At 36.6% G+C, this 19189-nt stretch overlaps 2 protein-coding genes across 5 annotated transcripts; one reads left to right on the top strand and one right to left on the bottom strand.

Moving 5' to 3' along the window:
* Nucleotides 1-18: 18 nt before the first annotated feature.
* On the top strand, nt 19-9769 carry si:ch211-114c12.5 (E3 ubiquitin-protein ligase TRIM39). The gene is made up of 11 exons (XM_051893350.1): nt 19-449; nt 801-879; nt 984-1108; nt 2732-2812; nt 6575-6685; nt 7132-7263; nt 7352-7480; nt 7739-7790; nt 7944-7970; nt 8096-8122; nt 8220-9769. Exons 2-11 carry the CDS (start codon nt 855-857, stop codon nt 8744-8746), a joined length of 1236 nt encoding a protein of 411 aa, XP_051749310.1. The 5' UTR covers nt 19-449; nt 801-854; the 3' UTR covers nt 8747-9769.
* tp53 (tumor protein p53) lies at nt 9538-18187 on the bottom strand. 4 transcript variants are annotated; one of them, XM_051893355.1, is made up of 11 exons: nt 17965-18187; nt 17210-17287; nt 16909-16951; nt 16636-16806; nt 14078-14261; nt 13855-13967; nt 13574-13683; nt 13341-13480; nt 13120-13217; nt 10979-11082; nt 9538-10808 (listed from the first exon to the last, which is right to left on the bottom strand). In XM_051893355.1, the coding sequence occupies exons 2-11, from the start codon at nt 17263-17265 to the stop codon at nt 10712-10714; spliced, it is 1116 nt and encodes a 371-aa protein (XP_051749315.1). In that variant the 5' UTR covers nt 17266-17287; nt 17965-18187; the 3' UTR covers nt 9538-10711. The 4 variants fall into 4 exon arrangements, with proteins under 4 accessions (XP_051749315.1, XP_051749318.1, XP_051749317.1 ...); XM_051893356.1 differs by lacking the exons at nt 9538-10808; nt 10979-11082 and adding an exon at nt 11186-11966; XM_051893358.1 differs by lacking the exons at nt 16909-16951; nt 17210-17287; nt 17965-18187 and adding an exon at nt 14920-14958 and having other exon boundaries at nt 16636-16750.
* Between the last annotated feature and the right edge of the window lie 1002 nt (nt 18188-19189).

The raw sequence follows: 19189 nt of genomic DNA, 5'->3' as shown, positions 1-19189 counted from the left end.
TCTTTTGATAGATGCTAAGTTTAGTTTTTTAAATTTTTTAGTTTTAGTTTTGAAGTAGATCAAAACTTGAGAGAACCATAATAAAATATTTTGCTGCCTCAAGTGTCTTCTTCTTAGTCAGCTTGCTAAAATTTAAACCAAACACAGTCATGCTAATTAGACTTTGAAATGATTAAACCTGACCATATTGCACGTACATGAAGCATCTACAATAGTTTTTCAGCCTACATAAATGGATTACATAATGGCAATGGCCTTATCACTGCTCCTCCCTTAGTTGATAGATGAGGTATCATGTGTCTATGGCTAGGGTGGATTGAGGAGTCAAAGGTTGTTGTCTAGTTATGCAGATGGCTTGATACTGCAGGAGAGAATCTGGGTCCTTGTTCTCTGGTTCTGCCAGCGTGCACCACAAATCTCTGAGCTGGCCTGTTCCCGCAACAGAGAAGGTGAGGGCTGTAAAGTTCCTTCCTTTAATTTAAACATAATGTTTTATTTATTTATTTTTTAAAAAAGAGAGAAAGTCTTTTCTAATTCAAAATGTCCTGTGAGTCAGGAAGTGTAGAAAACCTGTCTGTGCTTGCACCTACATTTGGAATATATTTGTGTCGATTTTTATATACTTCCTAATCTTTTAGTAACTGGTATTTTAGAAATGAACTTATTTGTTTAATTTAATTAATATATTTAAAGTATAATTAATTCATATAAATAATAGTGTTTATAATATATTATTATATTACATAATAAATAATACATATTAAATATATCATAATTATTAAGTACTTGGATTGTTTCAGACCTTTGATGAGCTTTGATTTTTGAACATGAACTAGACTTTAAAAACAGCCAACATGAAGAGTATCCTGAAGGAAACACGTAAGTTTATATATTATGATTTCAACAATAACACTTATGTATTATAGTGTGTTGGAATGTTTAAAAACTAAGAGTAAAGATGTTTGTTTGTGTGTATATAACAGGATTTGAAGCACCTGAAGCTGGTTTGAGTAACTCTATTGGAGCTGTGCGCTGGGCTCTTCCTGACGAAAGTCTTCAGGCTCACAGCTCCGTTCCTAGCAGGAGCAGTCAGAGCCCAAGACAAAAGGTAAGAAAGATAGATAGATTCCATTCAAAAAGTGAAACTTGTATATTATATTCATTCATTACACACAGACTGATATATTTCAAATGTTTATTTCTTTTAATTTTGATGATTATAACTGACAACTAAGGAAAATCCCAAATTCAGTATCTCAGAAAATTAGAATATTGTGAAAAGGTTCAATATTGAAGACACCTGGTGCCCCACTCTAATCAGCTAATTAACTCAAAACACCTGCAAAGGCCTTTAAATGGTCTCTCAGTCTAGTTCTGTAGGCTACACAATCATGGGGAAGACTGCTGACTTGACAGTTGTCCAAAAGACGACCACTGACACCTTGCACAAGGAGGGCAAGACACAAAAGGTCATTGCAAAAGAGGCTGGCTGTTCACAGAGCTCTGTGTCCAAGCACATTAATAGCGAGGCGAAGGGAAGGAAAAGATGTGGTAGAAAATAGTGTACAAGCAATAGGGATAACCGCACCCTGGAGAGGATTGTGAAACAAATCCCATTCAAAAATGTGGGGGAGATTCACAAAGAGTGGACTGCAGCTGGAGTCAGTGCTTCAAGAACCACTATGCACATACGTATGCAAGACATGAGTTTCAGCTGTCGCATTCCTTGTGTCAAGCCACTCTTGAACAACAGACAGCGTCAGAAGCGTCTCGCCTGGGCTAAAGACAAAAAGGACTGGACTGCTGCTGAGTGGTCCAAAGTTGTGTTCTCTGATGAAAGTAAATTTTGCATTTCCTTTGGAAATCAGGGTCCCAGAGTCTGGAGGAAGAGAGGAGAGGCACACAATCCACGTTGCTTGAGGTCCAGTGTAAAGTTTCCGCAGTCAGTGATGGTTTGGGGTGCCATGTCATCTGCTGGTGTTGGTCCACTGTGTTTTCTGAGGTCCAAGGTCAACGCAGCCGTATACCAGGAAGTTTTAGAGCACTTCATGCTTCCTGCTGCTGACCAACTTTATGGAGATGCAGATTTCATTTTCCAACAGGACTTGGCACCTGCACACAGTGCCAATGCTACCAGTACCTGGTTTAAGGACCATGGTATCCCTGTTCTTAATTGGCCAGCAAACTCACCAGAAAATCTCAGAAAATCTATGGGGTATTGTGAAGAGGAAGATGCGATATGCCAGACCCAGCAATGCAGAAGAGCTGAAGGCCACTATCAGAGCAACCTGGGCTCTTGTAACACCTAAGCAGTGCCACAGACTGATCGACTCCATGCCACGCCGCATTGCTGCAGTAATTCAGGCAAAAGGAGCCCCAACTAAGTATTGAGTGCTGTACATGCTCATACTTTTCATGTTCATACTTTTTAGTTGGCCAAGATTTCTAAAAATCCTTTCTTTGTATTGGTCTTAAGTAATATTCTAATTTTATGAGATACTGAATTTGGGATTTTCCTTAGTTGTCAGTTATAATCATCAAAATTAAAAGAAATAAACATTTGAAATATATCAGTCTGTGTGTAATGAATGAATATAATATACAAGTTTCACTTTTTGAATGGAATTAGTGAAATAAATCAACTTTTTGATGATATTCTAATTATATGACCAGCACCTGTACATAATAAAGAATAAAAATACACCTCACCAATCTTTCTGTTGTTATACAGGACTTGAAAGATCTCCGCAGCCTGCAGGAATGTGTGAAGTTTATCACTCAGTGGAAACAGCAGGTGGAACATGTCTGCAAGGTAACGTATAATGTTTTTAATAGCTTATAGATTTTAAGAAAGTATCATCACTGCATGAGCTGCAGGTAATTACAGGTGAATTCCAATGTATCTACACATTTCTTACCTATGAAACTTTAAACTTCCTGTAAAATTCAAGATGAAAAATTGTGTAATGACATACAGTTGCAAGAAAAAGTATGTGAACCACTTGCAGAATTTGTGAAAATGTGAAAAATTTTAACAAAATAAGAGAGATCATACAAAATGCATGTTATTTTTCATTTAGTACTGTCCTGAGTAAGATTTTACATAAAAGATGTTTACATATAATCCATAAGACAAAAAAATAGCTGAATTTATTAAAATTACCCCATTCAAAAGTTTGTGAACCATTGATTCTTAATACTGTGTGTGGTTACCTGGATGATCTACGACTGTTTTTTTGTTTTGTGATGGTTGTTCATGAGTCTCTTGTTTGTCCTGAGCAGTTAAACTGAGCTCTGTTCTTCAGAAAAATCCTCCAGGTCCTGCAGATTCTTCAGATTTCAAGGATTTTTTGCATATTTGAACCCTTTACAGCAGTGACTGTATGATTTTGAGATCCATCTTTTCACACTGAGGACAATTGAGGGACTCAAACACAACTATTAAAAAAGGTTCAAACATTCACTGATGCTCCAGAAGGAAACACGATGCATTAAGAGTTGGGGGGTGAAAACTTTTGAACAGGATGAAGATGTACAAATTTTTCTTATTTCGTTTAAATATCAGGTTTTTTTTCATTGAGTACTGCCCTTCAGAAGCAACAGAAAATACTTACATGTTTCCTAGAAGACAAATTAAGTACAATTTACCTTGATCTTCAAATTCAAAAAGTTTTCACCACCGGCTCTTAATGCATTGTGTTTCCTTCTGGAGCATCACTGAATGTGTGAACCTTTTTTATTAGTTGTGTTTGAGTCCCTCAGTTGTCCTCAGTGTAAAAAGATGGATCTCAAAATCATTCAGTCACTGCTGGAAAGGGTTCAAATATGCAAAAAATCCTCGAAAACTAAAGAATCTGCAGGACCTGGAGGATTTTTTCTGAAGAACAGAGCTCAGTTTGACTGCTCAGGACAAACAAGGGACTCGTGAACAACCATCACAAAACAAAAAAACAGTCGTGGATCATCCAGGTAACCACACACAGTATTAAGAATCAATGGTTCACAAACTTTTGAACTGGGTCATTTTAATAAATTCAGCTACTTTTTTGTCTTGTTGATTATATGTAAACATCTTTTATGTAAAATATCCTACACAGGACAGTACTAAATAAAAAATAACATGCATTTTGTATGATCTCTCTTATTTTGTTAAAATTATTCACATTTTCACAGATTCTGCAAGTGGTTCACATACTTTTTCTTGCAACTGTATATAATGACAAACAAAACAACTTTAATTATTCTGTTTATACATTACCTTAAACATTCCCGCCATCTAGCTTTAAATAAATCACGAGGACTCGCCACCCTGGGTCACATGACCATAAACGATAAAATTACACAATGTCGTAATTACCGTAATTTCAAGACATGTGATGTTCTGCTCGGAGCTCTTTCTGTGGCATCACTATCAACTATCCGAAATGAATCTGCAGCGGTCAGGTGGTACAGCAGTCACATGGTACAAGTAGGAGCTCTTAAATTCACAACTTACAATATGTAATTACGAGCTCTACAAGAACATCAATTGAAAGTTGAAATCTCATAATTACAGTAATTACGACATGGTGTGAACGCACCTTCACAAGTGATCATCGCATGTACCTTTCACTAATAGAACTGTGGAAGGACCCTCCGTGAAGGGATTCAGGTGTTCACTTTATTTCGAAACTCCCCTACAAATGGTGTCCGTTGCCCGAAATGCCCCTTAAAGGCGAAAAAACGCTGTTTGGTAATTGCCCATAGATTTGACTAACAGCATGCAAGTGTGATATTTCTTTTATACACTGGTTCAAAGAAGAAGAAGTTGGGTAACTTACATTTTTAAACATAATATTGCCAGTGTCTGTTTTCCAATAAAAACAAAAATTAACTGTTGCGCATCTATGTGCAACACACAGCATTGAATTAGTATTTTTAAACGAATCAGTTAAGTAAATGATTCAGTGACTCATTTGGCTGCATCCGAAATCACATACTTCCCTACTATATAGCAGGCAAAAAACAGTAGGCCTAAGTGAAAAAAGAAGTATGTCTGAATTCACATTACTCATAAGTATGCAAAAAGTACCCAGATGACCTACTTCTTCTGGTGAGATTCTGAAGTGTGTACAGTATATGATGGACACTTCACTATCCGATGAGGCCATGGGAGAGGATTTTTAAATGGATTTTTAAATGAAGCGACGCAACTGATGCTGATAGGTCACATGATAATGACAACATGGCGAATGTAGTATGTCTAGATTACATTCATATACATACTATATAGAACTTACTTTTTAATGGCCGTGTGTCACAACCACTGGTTCCCGCACTACACTTCCCAGCATTCCCTCTGCCCTGCACCTGCACGTCATCAACTTCACACGCACCTGAAGACCATCATCATCATTAACACTCATTTGGACTTGTATTTAACCACTCACCTTTCCCACATGCCTTGGTCGGTGATCGTTCGTATGTTAGTGTGTGTGTATCTCCTGTGTTCTTGTATGCTCCTTTGGATTATCTAGTAAAGTTTGACTTTGATCTTATACTCCTCGTCGTGCGTGTTCCTACACAGCTAATTGTAACACCGTGAAGAGTCACTGGTTTCGTTCCTGAATGTTTCAGTGTATTTGAACAAATCGGTTAGAAAATTAAGAGAGTTACTTGTCACCTACTGTGAAACAATGGAGGAAAAAGTCACAGGAAAATCCCCACCACAGGTTGGAACAACTTCAGGAACTAAATGATAGAATTTTCATTATTGGGTGAACTGTCACTTTAATGTTATAAAGGTCGCTTGGCAACATATTATAAAGTAATGGTTTATCACACTTTGACAAAGCTAAGTCCGTAGAAGTTTCATATTCATGTATCATAAAGATCAAGCGTTAGCGTCAGTTCTGGCAGGTCACGTAAGTCAAGCTTACATCAGCTGACTCCCAGGTGACTCCCGTCTACCTATAGGAATACGACGCCTATCACAGCATCCTTATATAAGCTCCTCAATATTACTCAGCTATTGCATTTCTCAAGAGCTAATTACCCTCCTCCATCCCCAGCTCCTCCTCTATTCAGTCAGGATTGGCCTTACGATTCCCCTGAATCAAACTAATTCTTGAAATATGTGTATGGTAAACATGCTAAATTATTGACTTTAATTATATCTGCATATGTTGGTTCTGTTCTGTTTATGCTAAGGGGGGGTTATTGCTGCTCTCCCTGCTCTTATCCATGCTAGGCTGCATGGATGCGCAGGGAGTTCTTGCCCAGAACAGAATCATACCGCCAATACAAACTCTATGCATTATCAATCATATTTGACGGTAGTGGTCCTGACAGAACTACTGATAAGACACAATTAACTCCATGTCACCCTGTCATGATGGTTGCATTGAACTAATGGTGAGGTAGGGTTTCTGTGTTATGAAACTGGATGCCCATCGCATCACCTTTTGGGTGTCTGGAGAGTGGGAGGAAGGACTGTGGGATGAGGAATGCAGACTGTAATGGGTGTGTGTTTGACATACACTCATGTCTAAAGTATCACAAAAATATTGACTGACTGTGTGTGTGTGTGTTTTAGCCTGGTGCCAGTGCAGACGAAGGCCCAAGTATGCATGCAGAGCCACGTAGTCTGGAGCAATGCCGCAAGCTCATCCTGGAGTGGGCACAGGAGCTCAAGAAATTTGACAATGTGAGTTTATATCTAAAAGAGACCTATGTATAAACAGACAACATAGGTTACAGCCTAACTGAAATCAGTTATGTCTAACAAGTTCACAAACACGACATGTTCACTAAAACATTTTTAATATAGAGAAAATATATAAAAGTGCATGAAGGAGATCATGTATACATATTTTTAAATTCAAATGTTCAAAAAGTTTAGTGTGAATTTGTGATAATTGATTTTTTACATATGCATTATAGTTCTTTCAAATGTATGTGTTGTATACTTCTAATATACCTAAAAAGGTACGCAAGAAAGCTGAATGTCATGAAATCTCATCAAGCATCCCTGTGTTCAAACTATGAATTACTCATGGCAGTCACCAATCATCTAGAAGAAGAATAACTTCTTGCATTATTGTCATTAAGATCATTGCTTAGATTGCATAAATTTATTTTCTCCTACTGTAGTTATATAGTGAGGTCACATGGCGTCAAGAACAAGATGTGATATGGGAGCAGAAAGAGAGCAAGGCTGATTCTGCCAAGCATATGGAGCAGAAGATTATGGAATGGGCTAAAGAGCTACAGACTGTGTCAGAGGTGAGGTCAGAGGGTTTGACCCCATGAGACGTGTGATAAAATGTATGTACGGTATTTGTGTGTACATGTATATTATACCTGTGTGCAGCACTGTGGTGTGATGAGGCAAGAATTAGCCCAGTTTCTGAAGCAGCTGGAACTGAAGAAGAGGAAGATCTTGACTCTGTTGCCTTTTCTGGAGTTCATAACTTGGTCTCTACTGAAGCAGGACAGCCAGGTACAAATTTAGATAAGAGACCAATAAACTAAAAATCTTTTACAAACATCTAGCAAGAGTCCATAGTTTGCAATCATATACTGAATCAACAGACAATTCGAACAGTATCAGGAGATAATTTTATCACTGCTTATGTAAACAGTTTGACAGTTTACAGATCATCCCTATGCCCACAGAAGTTTTTTACACACACATTCAGTAATATAAGCAGTATATTTATATGTATTTAAATGTATTATATTCATAATGTATTTTTAGGGTGTTGTTCCACAGCTATGGCTCCTCAGCAAACATCGTACCTGGAAAACAGGTGATTTTTTTTTCATCAATAGATTGAAATACTGATTTGGCAATTTACATGAATTCCCATTAGGACAAAAGTTATGATTTAAATGATTGATATTGACAACTACTCATGCTTATTATATACAGTATAATTCAATATGTATAATTGTTTTGACAGAGACACCAAAGTACATTCCAAACTCAGGTACAGATTTATGTTTTTATTATGTATAATCTTGTTCAGCACACAATTTAAAGTGGCAAGCATCTAAAATGTCATTACTTCAATCAAATCACTGTGGTTATAATGTTTATCACTGTTTTCCATAGTGTGGAGATGGATCCGCAGTGCTTCAGGTAGCCCTGATTTAGCAGTTTATCAATGAAACAATTAGTTTTTGAGCTTTTAAATTCATATTTGACCCTGTTCCATTTTATCATATCCCCTGTTTAGTGGACATCACATTGGACCCCATGACTAACCACCCATGGTTACAGCTCTCAGATGACAAAAAGAAGGTACAGGAAGCTCTGAGTGAAACCGAAGTGTCATTCAGTCCCCAGCGCTTTGACAGCTGGCCGTGTGTTCTGGGCTGGGAAGGGCTCACTTCCGGTCGGTACTATTGGGAAATTGATATAGCCAACAATGGCTACTGGCGTATCGGAGTGACCACTTCCTCCTCCAAAAGGCACGGCCGGTGTCCCATGACCCCCTCTGAGGGCTTCTGGACAATATGGAGAAGCACACGGCAGTTTTATGCATGCACCAAGCCGGAAACCGAGCTACCTCTTTCACTTGTGCCCAGAAAGCTGGGAGTCTACCTGGACTATGAGGAAGGACAGGTGTCTTTCTACAATGTAGAGACACGCTCACATATATTCACATTTACTGCAAATTTCAGAGAAAAGTTGTACCCGCTTTTTGCACCACTGGATGGACGTACGCTTATCACATTGTCCTCCACAGAAGTCTATCCATAAACATCCTCTTTCATGTCTCTATAGATCTATAGTCCTTGTAACATGACAAATGTCCTCACAGAGGGCTAATGGGGGCAGGTGGGACTTACATACAAACACAGCTGCCAGTCATCAGGATTCCAGCAGATGATCACAATTGTCAGATCTAAAGGATGAGATCCTGTGGATACTGTGGAGCTGTTTTGGTTGTAAATTTCTTAACGGAAAATGATGAAATTTGGCGCACATCCTCAAATTGTATATGTACATTTCAACATTGTGCTCACAAGTCAGTTAGTCCTTATGGAGCACGCTGGAAAACGATTTGATTAATCAATTCTTGTTAATTTTTGTTAGGATTTCCTCTGAATGACATTTGCCATTTGTCAGTACAAAAAAGTGTTTCTCAGAAAAATGTATATATAATTAATTTAAAAAAGCCCATTTGATTCTAGCTCATGATTCTTAAACAACAATGTAAATATGCTTAATACAGCACCACTTTAGAGTGTACACTTGAGTAGTGTGTGGGTTTTGGAACCAAACAATTAAATTTGGGGTTTTCCAATATGGTTCACTGCTTGGAGTGCCAACAATGAATACTTTGAGAGACTCATAAAAATACAATTCACCGCACACAATATGAATGTCTACAAGTTCCAAACTGGCAGTCCTAACACCGTGTTATGTAATTGTGTTGCATGTTTTATTATGAATCTTACATGAATGCAATTTCTTGTAACTCATTTAAAATTGTATAAACATCACTGTGCCATAATGCTCTACCCAAAAAGAAATCAAGACACAATCAATGATTTTTTAAAAAGCGTGTATTTAAAAAAAACTTACACAGATACAAATAAAGGCATGTGCATATATGTATAAAGGAAACTATGCGTGTACAGTAACGTGAAAGGAAAAAAAAAAAAAAACAGCATTAAAAAAAAAAAATCTATAGTAAGTTGGAACAGTAGATATTTTTATCAAGATTACCAGGAGGGACTCAAACATGCCCTGAGTATTTGCTCATATTTAGGCATCCAACTCATAACCACCACACATCAAGAATCATTTCTTGGTAAATCTGACTGGCTAGTTATGCGTTTATCTGTGCCATTTTACTCAAAAAAGAAATAACAGGAGTAAATCAAGAAGTACTTCAGATGGCAGAATATTATTGGTTGTACAAAGTCTTCAGACCATAACAGATCAATTTAAAGCTTTGTTAAGAAGTTAATTTACTCTAGTTCGACCCATATTCTACTCCGAGCAAGTGAAATCAAAGATGGTATATTCTTTTCTTATACATTAAGGTATAAAGATGGGAACAACTGTAATGTATCTGAACTTAAAAAGGATTCCAAATGCAAAATACAGTGTTGCTTTTTTGTTGTTTTTATTATAGTTATTGGCTTGTAACCAGTGCTGCTTGTTTCATCTAATTATTCATACTCTTTCATTCAAGTATTCATACTCAGGAAATGCTGGTTACAAAACAGGTTACAAAATACTGGCATTACTACATTTTTAAAAAAGTGTCCATCTAGTAATTCAGTGACAAACTCCTTTACAACCTTACCAAAGTGAGGAAACTAAGTGTTAGGAGGCAAGTGACCTGCACTGACCTACACAACAGGATAAAAAAATCCCACACACAGTTATGCCTCATTGCTGGACATTAATTTATCAGCTCTGCAAAATGATGGGCCAGTATTGCTCCTCCAGTGCTGGAAGAGCACTACACCACCTACAGCGCCCAGCTGTTACTAGTCTTACTCACACAGAACTTTTCTGGATCAGCTGACTTGCACAGGTCCCAGTGGAGTGAACAAGATGAAACATAACATACAAGACTGAGGGATCACATTGGTCTGCAATTCACCAATTGCTCCCTATATGACAAGCTGTTTTGGTCAAATAAAGGCAGTAAAAAAAAATATACATATCAAAATTCTCCTTTGCTTTTTCTTTCAGCATCCTGCCATCTTAATCAGAATCGCTCTTTTCATCCTTTACCATCAGTTTTTTCCCTCTTTTGGGCTCAGGTGTTTGGCCATCTCTTTCTTTTTTGTTTTTTGACACCCTGGGGGGAGACAAAAAAAAAAAATTCAAAGAATGTTGTGGATATATAGGCATCAACTGAGCTCTCTGTTGACAGTCATTGTGTAAATGCTGTAACCGTTGATTACCAAAAAAAAAAAAGAAAAAAAAGAAAAAAGATAAAAGATGCAGTTGTGGAATGATAACACTTACAATTTCTGCCGGTATTTGTCCACATCAGATGGAGGCACAACATCACTTAATTCCAAACTGTCATTAATCTTCTTAAGCATCTCGAATCTTTCCCTACCACGCACCTGTGTGAAGAGGTCATGCATACAAATAAACTACAATGGTTTTGTTTAAAGCCTTATGCAACAATATTTGCAGTACATGATTCCGAGCTTAAAGTAAAAGATAGATTAGTACAAACTAGGTAAGGCATGGCCAGTTTATTTATAAAGCACATTTCATACAGTGGTAATTCAAAGTGTTTTACATAAAAAAGATTTAAAAAAAAGTAATTAAAAAAAGGTTTAAAAAAAAAAAACAATAAAAAGAAGTTACAAGAAGCTGGAGGAAAGAGAGAAAATTTAAACATAACTAATTTTAACAATTACAAATTAATTATAGCAATTATATTCAATTAAAGTGTAATGTTAAATCGCACCAGGGTTTTTTTTCTATAAAAAACCTAATTTTCATAAAAAGGAAGTCTGTTAGTGAATAAGATTTTTGAACTAAAGTCAAAAGAAAACGCAAAGCAACATTTGGCTAACTCCATGGTATATGCAGCCATTTTTAAGTTTAAGACTTTTAAAGACCTTTTAAGACATGTACAAATAAAATACCGTGAATGTTAATGTCAGAAAAAACCCATACAGCCTAATAAATCATATATCTCAGATTCTTTTACTTAATTAAACAGACTGCAGGACAGGACTTAATACTGCTTAACAGCAAAACAGGTTTAAAATACTCAAGACAAGTTTTATTCGATATATACATATGTATTGAAATTGGTTTGAGTACTAATATATCAATACAAATTAGAAGTTGACCGATATTGTAAAATCTATATACTGAATGTGTTAAATAATGTTCTTAGTCTTTCCTTTCAGTGACAGGGTGGCCCAAAGTGAAGCTACAAAAGTTTATATTGAACTGAATGGCAGATACAGTTTATTGTGTAACTAAAACACTAAAAACAAGAAAGAAAGAAAGAAAGAAAGAAAGAAAGAAAGAAAGTTAATTCAATCAATCAATGCCTTTTGAAGTTTAATAATCACACTAGACCATTCTGTAATTCCTAATTTTCCAATTGCAAATTTAAGACCTCTTAAAATGATAATTAAAACTTGTGTTATACCTTGTGTTATATTTAAGATATTTAAGATTTTTTATTACCTTAAATTTGATAAAACTGAATTTAAAGGCACAGTATGAAAGTTTAACTGCTAGAGGTCGCTTATTCAAAACAATAAAGACGTAGCATGACACCGCGAATGAGTGTCTGTGGAATCATGGGAGTTGTCGTGTTCACCTCCACAGCCGATGAAAAGCAAGCCGACGGGATTCAGGCTGAAATCATGTTCATGGATGAGCTAATGTATTTGATTTTTATTAACGTTACTGTAGTATGAAGCAGGGCCGAGAGCTTGTGATATTTTATGTTCCTGTTTTTATTATGCTGAACTACTACTTATACAGGTCACTTTATTTGACAAATTTCAATTGTGGGGTAATGCAGCTCTGTTTTACTTCAAAATCATACTAAAAATGTCAAAATCATACTAAAAATACATTTGAGTGTGTTGAAAGTTATGTTTGTATGTATCTTGGGTACAAACATGTTACTTGCAGTAATTCAAGGAAAAAAAAAAAAGATAAGACTAACCGTGTTGAGCTATATAAACAATGATTAGTTTTCTTTTGATTAAGGTTTCCAAACAGTTGCTCACCTGTCTAATAAAACAATTTATTAAAGAGTCTTTGGTGTTTCCATGGTTTCTACAGAAGTAAAACCGGAAATGGAGGGTAACGCATAGCGGATATGACGTCATTGACAGGCGACACAATGACACAGGCCGTTACACTGGTTAAAATAGCTGATTTCTCTGGATTTAAACATTGTTAGAAACATTTTGGATAATGCAAGTACAAAACTAAACATAATATATAAAACAGTTTTAATAGTTTTTGGATATTTTAATCCAAAAATCTTACATATTGTGCCTTTAAGACTTTTTAAGGACCAATAGTGACCCTGAATTCACCCCTCAATAAAACCCACAATGATCTCCATGAAAATCACAGAAGAATGATTAAAAAAAAAATAGAAAGTGCGTGATCACCTGCAGGGAAAAGATCTCCTCGTCACTGCTGACACTCATCTTGGCCTTCTTACTGCCCTCCGGTCGAGACGTAGATGAAGATGATTCTTTAACGATACCTGCCAGATCAGATTTTCATTACTATAACTTTTTAAAAGAATACATTTTGAAGAAATGTTTACTTTTATTCAGCAGTGTATGTGCAATCTAAATGAATTTCATTTACATACACACAAACTTACTTCGTTTGGTGGTAGAGGGGGTCTTGCTTGGGGTTTTGGTCTCCTGGTCTTTCCTGAAGTTGCTCTCTTCAGTTTTCCTGTCTCTGCCTGGGCACGCACAGACACGCACCTCAAAAGACCTGCGGCCCAGCATCTGACCGCTGCAGGACAAGAGTAAAATCAGATTTTATGATCCTTTGTGCCCACATACAAATGCAATTCACTAACAGAGAAATAAAACATGCACTACTTACTCCTGAGTCTCCAGAGTGATGATTGTGAGGATGGGCCGGCGGTTCATGCCACCCATGCAGCTACTATTGCACATGTAATTATATAATACTGTGGTGAATCCTGCTCCCAGCTGCAAAAAAAAAAAGAACAGGAAAACATGACATTACAAAAACTCACAGCTGTGTTGTGGACAAACATTAACTCATTTGAAATTAATTGAAAATTGTCATTTACTTAACTTCATTATTCAATGTAAATCTTGCTGTCTAATACAGTTACAGGTTAATATATTGAGACTGACCTGAGGAGCTTCATAGGGCACCACTACACTGTGCCTGGAGGTGACGTCATCTTCCTTGTAAGTAGCACGTAAATTTCCTTCCACTCGGATCAGATGAGCAGCAGGAGCCAATCCTGAACAGAGAGTACACAGACCTGTTAATGGCTTTTAGTGGAACAGGTAAGAGCTTATAGCTGGTGTTGTCCTGTACAATAGTGCGAGATGAGAAAGAATGCGTCAATACCATCAGTATCAGGTGTTCTCTCATGGTGGGGGCAACGTCGGACCACCTCAGCCACATGCTCAGACTTTTTATAAATGGCTGTTGCTCTGAGCACCGAGCCTTGGGGAGGGGCAACGTCCACCACCATCTGAACTGGGCACGTTTTTGCCAACTGGCAAAAGAGCTTGTTCAGGTCTGGGGAGTACTGCAATCAGAGAAAAAGAAGATATGCTTTAAACTCAATCACTATAGGATTCATATAATGGGTTAAGATGGCCGACTAGCTGTCCAACAATCAACTACTAGTTGATTAGTTTGGCCAATTACTTATCTAGATCTTTTTTTCTTAGCAGTGGTGCATTAAAGTGGATGTCTCGAAGAGAGGATTTATTGGGCTGACAGTGAGCTAACAATAATTGTCAGCACAGTAAAAACCCTTCTTCGGGTTATTTCTTCTCTAAATTCGTCCCCTTTACCACAGTTGTGGCTAACTCACACCCTTTAACAAAAAACTTCATTCAGACAGGCTGATTTTGAAAATATGTATATGCTAATTCCTAATCAACATGCCAGAAAAACTAAGTAATAAAATAATAAAATAAATAAAATTCAAGTCTATGTTTTAACTAACCAAAACTTAGTAAATTTAACTGGTTAAAAAAAAAAAAAAAAAAAAAAAAGAACAGAAAGATAAGCAATCATCAACAAAATTCTCAAAAACGTCACTACAAAAGCTCACAGATCTGGGGAAAAAAAATTAAATTCAGACAAATCATTAAATTGATCAATTTTAAATACAAATATATAATATACATCACATTTACATTTGAGATTTTTTTGGGGTAATTTTATTTTCCTCTTACCCTTCCGGTCATATGCTGTCTTGTAGTTTCTCACAGGATCTGAAACACACCAGTTTGACTATCTATTGCTATAATAATACTTAAACTCTACTCTCTATCCTAAAACTCTGAATAGGACTAACTTCTCCCTCCAATGGTTAGGCTGGAAAATTTGGATGCCAAACGTCCCCTGCTCTGAGTATTGTAAACTGCAGTTTCTGCTTTGGTAGAACCGGACACTCCCCTCCCCCACTGCTCTAAGAGGACAAGTTCAGACATGTTCAATCTCCACAGATACTGGCTTACTAATAAAAACACTTCTGCTCATATTATAAAAAAAGAAATCAAGGCACAAAGACAAAAAAAAACCCCATGAATTTAACTAAATAAATAAAATATAACTACTGTTAGACTCAATGTTAGATGGCTAATCACAACAGAGACTAAATAAGCTAGACATGACTCATTACTAACGTCAATGAAAATGTGCAATCTAAGCAGTAGGTGAAAGAGCTTCTTTGACTGACGACGAATGTAGTCATCTTATCTTTTGTTATGCAGCCATCTTAGAGCAACACCTCTTTCTACATACTGGATGGTCACAAGAGTGTCTATTAAATTATATTTATTAAAATGCACAGACAAATAACCTGAGCTCTAGCTTGTTTCCTAGTCTGGCTTTCTAATAAACCTGACTTTTTACACTATGAATGTTGCTGGGACTGTGATGAATTGCTTATGTTCCTCTAATGTAAGGAGCTTTGGATAAAAGCATCTGCAAAATGCATAAATGTAAGCCTATCGCACAGCCATATACAGACTTACAGACTTCTTGTAAGTTTATGGAGTTTGAACCTACATAGTAGCCTCCGTTTATTCTCCAAATTGTAGGGTTGCAGGACATACAAGCATATAGACTAAACATTCTTGCTAACTGTCTTGCTAAAAAGTGAGGATTTGAAAGGTATGAACGGTACCAAATAAAGTGCAAGAGAAGAAAGAGGAAAAAAAGATTTGGTGGGGGGTGGGTGGCAGTGGGGCGGCACTTTTTTTTTTTTTTTTAACCCCAACGCTACCGGAGAAGACTTTGTTGCTCCACATGAGAACATGTCCATTCATGTCTTCAGACAATAGCGTAAGAAAATGCCAAAGTCAATCTCTTATTTGCCCACTCCAGATGATAGATCAACAAGCTGAATGACCACCACAGCTATCTCTGAACTCAAGTGGCGAATACACAAAAGATGGGAGGTCAGAAGTATTATTCAGGACAGGAGAGAAGGCGATGAAGAATGAATGAAGTCTCGTGGTATCCTGACAACATTCCGATTCAGTGGTCACCAGAAAGAACAATTTGAGTCTCTGCATTACCTCAGGTACATGTGCACCCATGTTTACACTTAAGATACAACCTACTGCATACTAAAGTTAGTTTACCACTATTATATTGTCACTACAAATTATAATGCAATTTATAATAACTGTATATTATCACTAACATTTGTCACTAAACCCCATTTTATTTCAGATATTAAGCCAACCAGAATATGAACAACCAATGGCAATCTAAAATTAACAGACTGATTTTTAATTTATTTAGGATGCTAGTGTATAGTGCATGCATATTGTGAGATTAGAGGAATTATATTGGCAATCAAGCACACAAAAATGTCACATTTTATGTAAGTTGAGTACATTATGTGTGGGTGTATGTGTGCACACATATTTTTTACTTACCGTGCAGGTTACAGATTTGGCAGTGCCTGATTGCGGGAATTGCAGTTTAAACCCATGTTCACCAGGATAATCGGTGGCAATTGGGACAGTGGAGGTCGGTGGGGAGGTGGACGGCTGAGGCTGTTCAGTCAGCAAGTTAAATAAACTTGGGTCGAACGAATTTGGAAGGTACTGTGGGCAAACACATAAGAGCTCAGCATTGAAAACCAGTAGTGAATATGAGTGGGTATGTGCATTTATGTGTCATTAAAAGAAAAAAGAAAAAGAAAAAACCTCATCACTGATGTCCCAACAAGAGCCACCTTCTGGAGCTGAACTGAGACACAAATTGGGAGAGAGAGAGAATTAGTTTAGCATTAAAAATAATAAAGCACACACACTACAAATAACAGAGTATTGATTACTGATGACCAATGACATATTTAAATAGAAGCAAGCAAAAATATCCACCAAAATCCTTTAATGACCCCAAAATATGTCAAAAACCTTAGGTAATATTGCCTGCACCCACATAAAACTGAGGAAACGACCAGCTCACAAGTCTCAGGAGTGTGATCCTTCCTTGTAAACTTACATGAGGTTGCGCTCCCAGAGGTCAGCAAACTCTTGACTCTCCGGATTTTCTGCCATGTCCTGTTTCAGATTCGCAAAACTAAAACAAAATACAAAACTTTCAGTCCTCTGAACACTTTAGGGGAAATATTGCGATAATATAATACCTCACGCTCGCGATGTTGTCTCTTTGCGAAGTGCGTTAATTTTTTAATTAAACAACCAAATCCCGTTTGTAAAATTCATCGCGAAGACTTTTTATTGAATGACAGCTCAGTAGAAACGTTCATAGAAGCGATTGCAAAGTCGCGAAGATACCGTTTAGCTAAGTTGCTAATTTGTTTCACAGGCTAATCACACATTTGTAGATCGCTAAAGCAAACCAAAAAGTTTATGTTTAGACATAAAAGACACATTTATACACACACACACATAAATAAATAAATATATAAAACACATTAATTTACAACAGTGGGAACCGATTTTCACACTTTCATCCGCTACCTAGCTAACCCACTCCACTGTTATCACTGACGTTTCAGTAACGTTTAAAGCCAGTCGGGCCTATGAGTTTCCGATCCTGTTAATTCATTAGTTGTATTCTAAATTTTTAAACCGTTTTTCATCACACCAACGTCAGCTCGTCAAAATAATAATTTTTGAACACATTAAATACTTTTGTACTTCAACTGCCGACTTTAAATGAGGAAAACATTTTCAAATCAAACAAGCATACATTTATGTTCTAACAAATCAACACAAGTGTCTTTCTGTTACCTTGCGACAATTTACTTTGCTGACCTCTTCTCCCAAAACGGTTATCTCGTTACTCTTGCTGCGATGATGTTTGGGTGATGTTTCGAGAGAATCACCCCAACGGCCAAAAACAACACAACAAAAAAGTGTTTCTTGCAAATCCAAAGCAAAATTCACGCGTGGAGTTTGGGGATTCCCCGACAGGAGGAGTCTGCTACGTCAGCGTCACCTGACTGACTACCGAGCTCACACAGAGAACGAATTAAACGAGAAAAAGAAAAATACAGCGGAAAATGAACTGTTTTAATAGACAACTCGACAATTACGTTTCCTTTTTTTTTTTTTTTTAATTTTTAAAATTATCTAATATATTTACGACAATCGATTATGTTATTTCAAAAGGAGTGGAATCTGCTTAATGAGGAAGTTGTTAGAAATATCTTGTCCTTTATTCTTCTGCGTTGCATCTAGGTCGTGCGAGCGCATTTGGAGTACAAATATTTAATTTTATTTCTAAACTATTTGATATATCATATATATATATATATATATATATATATATATATATATATATATATATGACATTGTATTACGCAAAACGTATCTATCAATTTCTAGGCAAAGAAATACGTTGTTAGAGATTGATAGTACAGAGCAATGCGAGACATTATGGGTCATTGATTTTTTATTGGGTTTGAAAACTCAAGCGCGAATCTCCAGGACATGGCATGGCTGGCATCAAATGAAAACCATCTGAATCTAACAGAGGTACTAACAGAAAGTCACTAATTTTTGCATACATATACAATGTTGTGTATGTCTGCAGGAATTTTACCAAATAATGAGCTCCAGAGCAGAGGCCTACCAAAATAACTGTTCACCCACATCACAGCCACAGAATTTCTGTGATTGCTACCCATGAGTTATAAAACCATACATGAAACTTCTGACCAGTCAGTTGAGTCCCCACATCACTTACATAATGGAAAAAAAATGTCTTTCATGATAGAAATATCACTCAGACTGAAAGTGGTGTTATGATGTGATGATTAACATTTCAGAAATATTATGACATATGTCACTCACATTTAACAGTTCAATTCACATTATACATTGTATTTATGAGGTAATGTTATGAGGAACAAATGCTTGTGCAAATATTACAATAAGTAAATTAAAGGCAGTTTTTGGTCTACAACAGAAACTGTGATCAGCAAATGGTGCTACAGAATATAAGTTAACATTA

Source organism: Ctenopharyngodon idella, chromosome 5, assembly GCF_019924925.1.
Source record: "Ctenopharyngodon idella isolate HZGC_01 chromosome 5, HZGC01, whole genome shotgun sequence".
Classification (NCBI taxonomy): domain Eukaryota; kingdom Metazoa; phylum Chordata; class Actinopteri; order Cypriniformes; family Xenocyprididae; genus Ctenopharyngodon; species Ctenopharyngodon idella.
The sequence above is the reverse complement of the archived record's forward strand: the minus strand, read 5'-3'. Positions and strand labels throughout refer to the sequence as shown.

What these genes read in the sequence shown, in the direction of transcription:
- si:ch211-114c12.5 (XM_051893350.1), top strand. Translation starts at nt 855, where the DNA reads ATGAAGAGTATCCTGAAGGAAACAC. An exon ending in AGCTCAAGAAATTTGACAAT is followed by an intron (nt 6,686 to 7,131) that starts GTGAGTTTATAT and finishes CTCCTACTGTAG; the next exon opens with TTATATAGTGAGGTCACATG. An exon ending in AGCTACAGACTGTGTCAGAG is followed by an intron (nt 7,264 to 7,351) that starts GTGAGGTCAGAG and finishes ACCTGTGTGCAG; the next exon opens with CACTGTGGTGTGATGAGGCA.
- tp53 (XM_051893355.1), bottom strand. Translation starts at nt 17,265, where the DNA reads ATGGCAGAAAATCCGGAGAGTCAAGAGTTTGCTGACCTCTGGGAGCGC. An exon ending in CCAAATCTGTAACCTGCACG is followed by an intron (nt 14,262 to 16,635) that starts GTAAGTAAAAAA and finishes CTCTGATTGCAG; the next exon opens with TACTCCCCAGACCTGAACAA. An exon ending in ATCACTCTGGAGACTCAGGA is followed by an intron (nt 13,481 to 13,573) that starts GTAAGTAGTGCA and finishes CTTGTCCTGCAG; the next exon opens with CGGTCAGATGCTGGGCCGCA.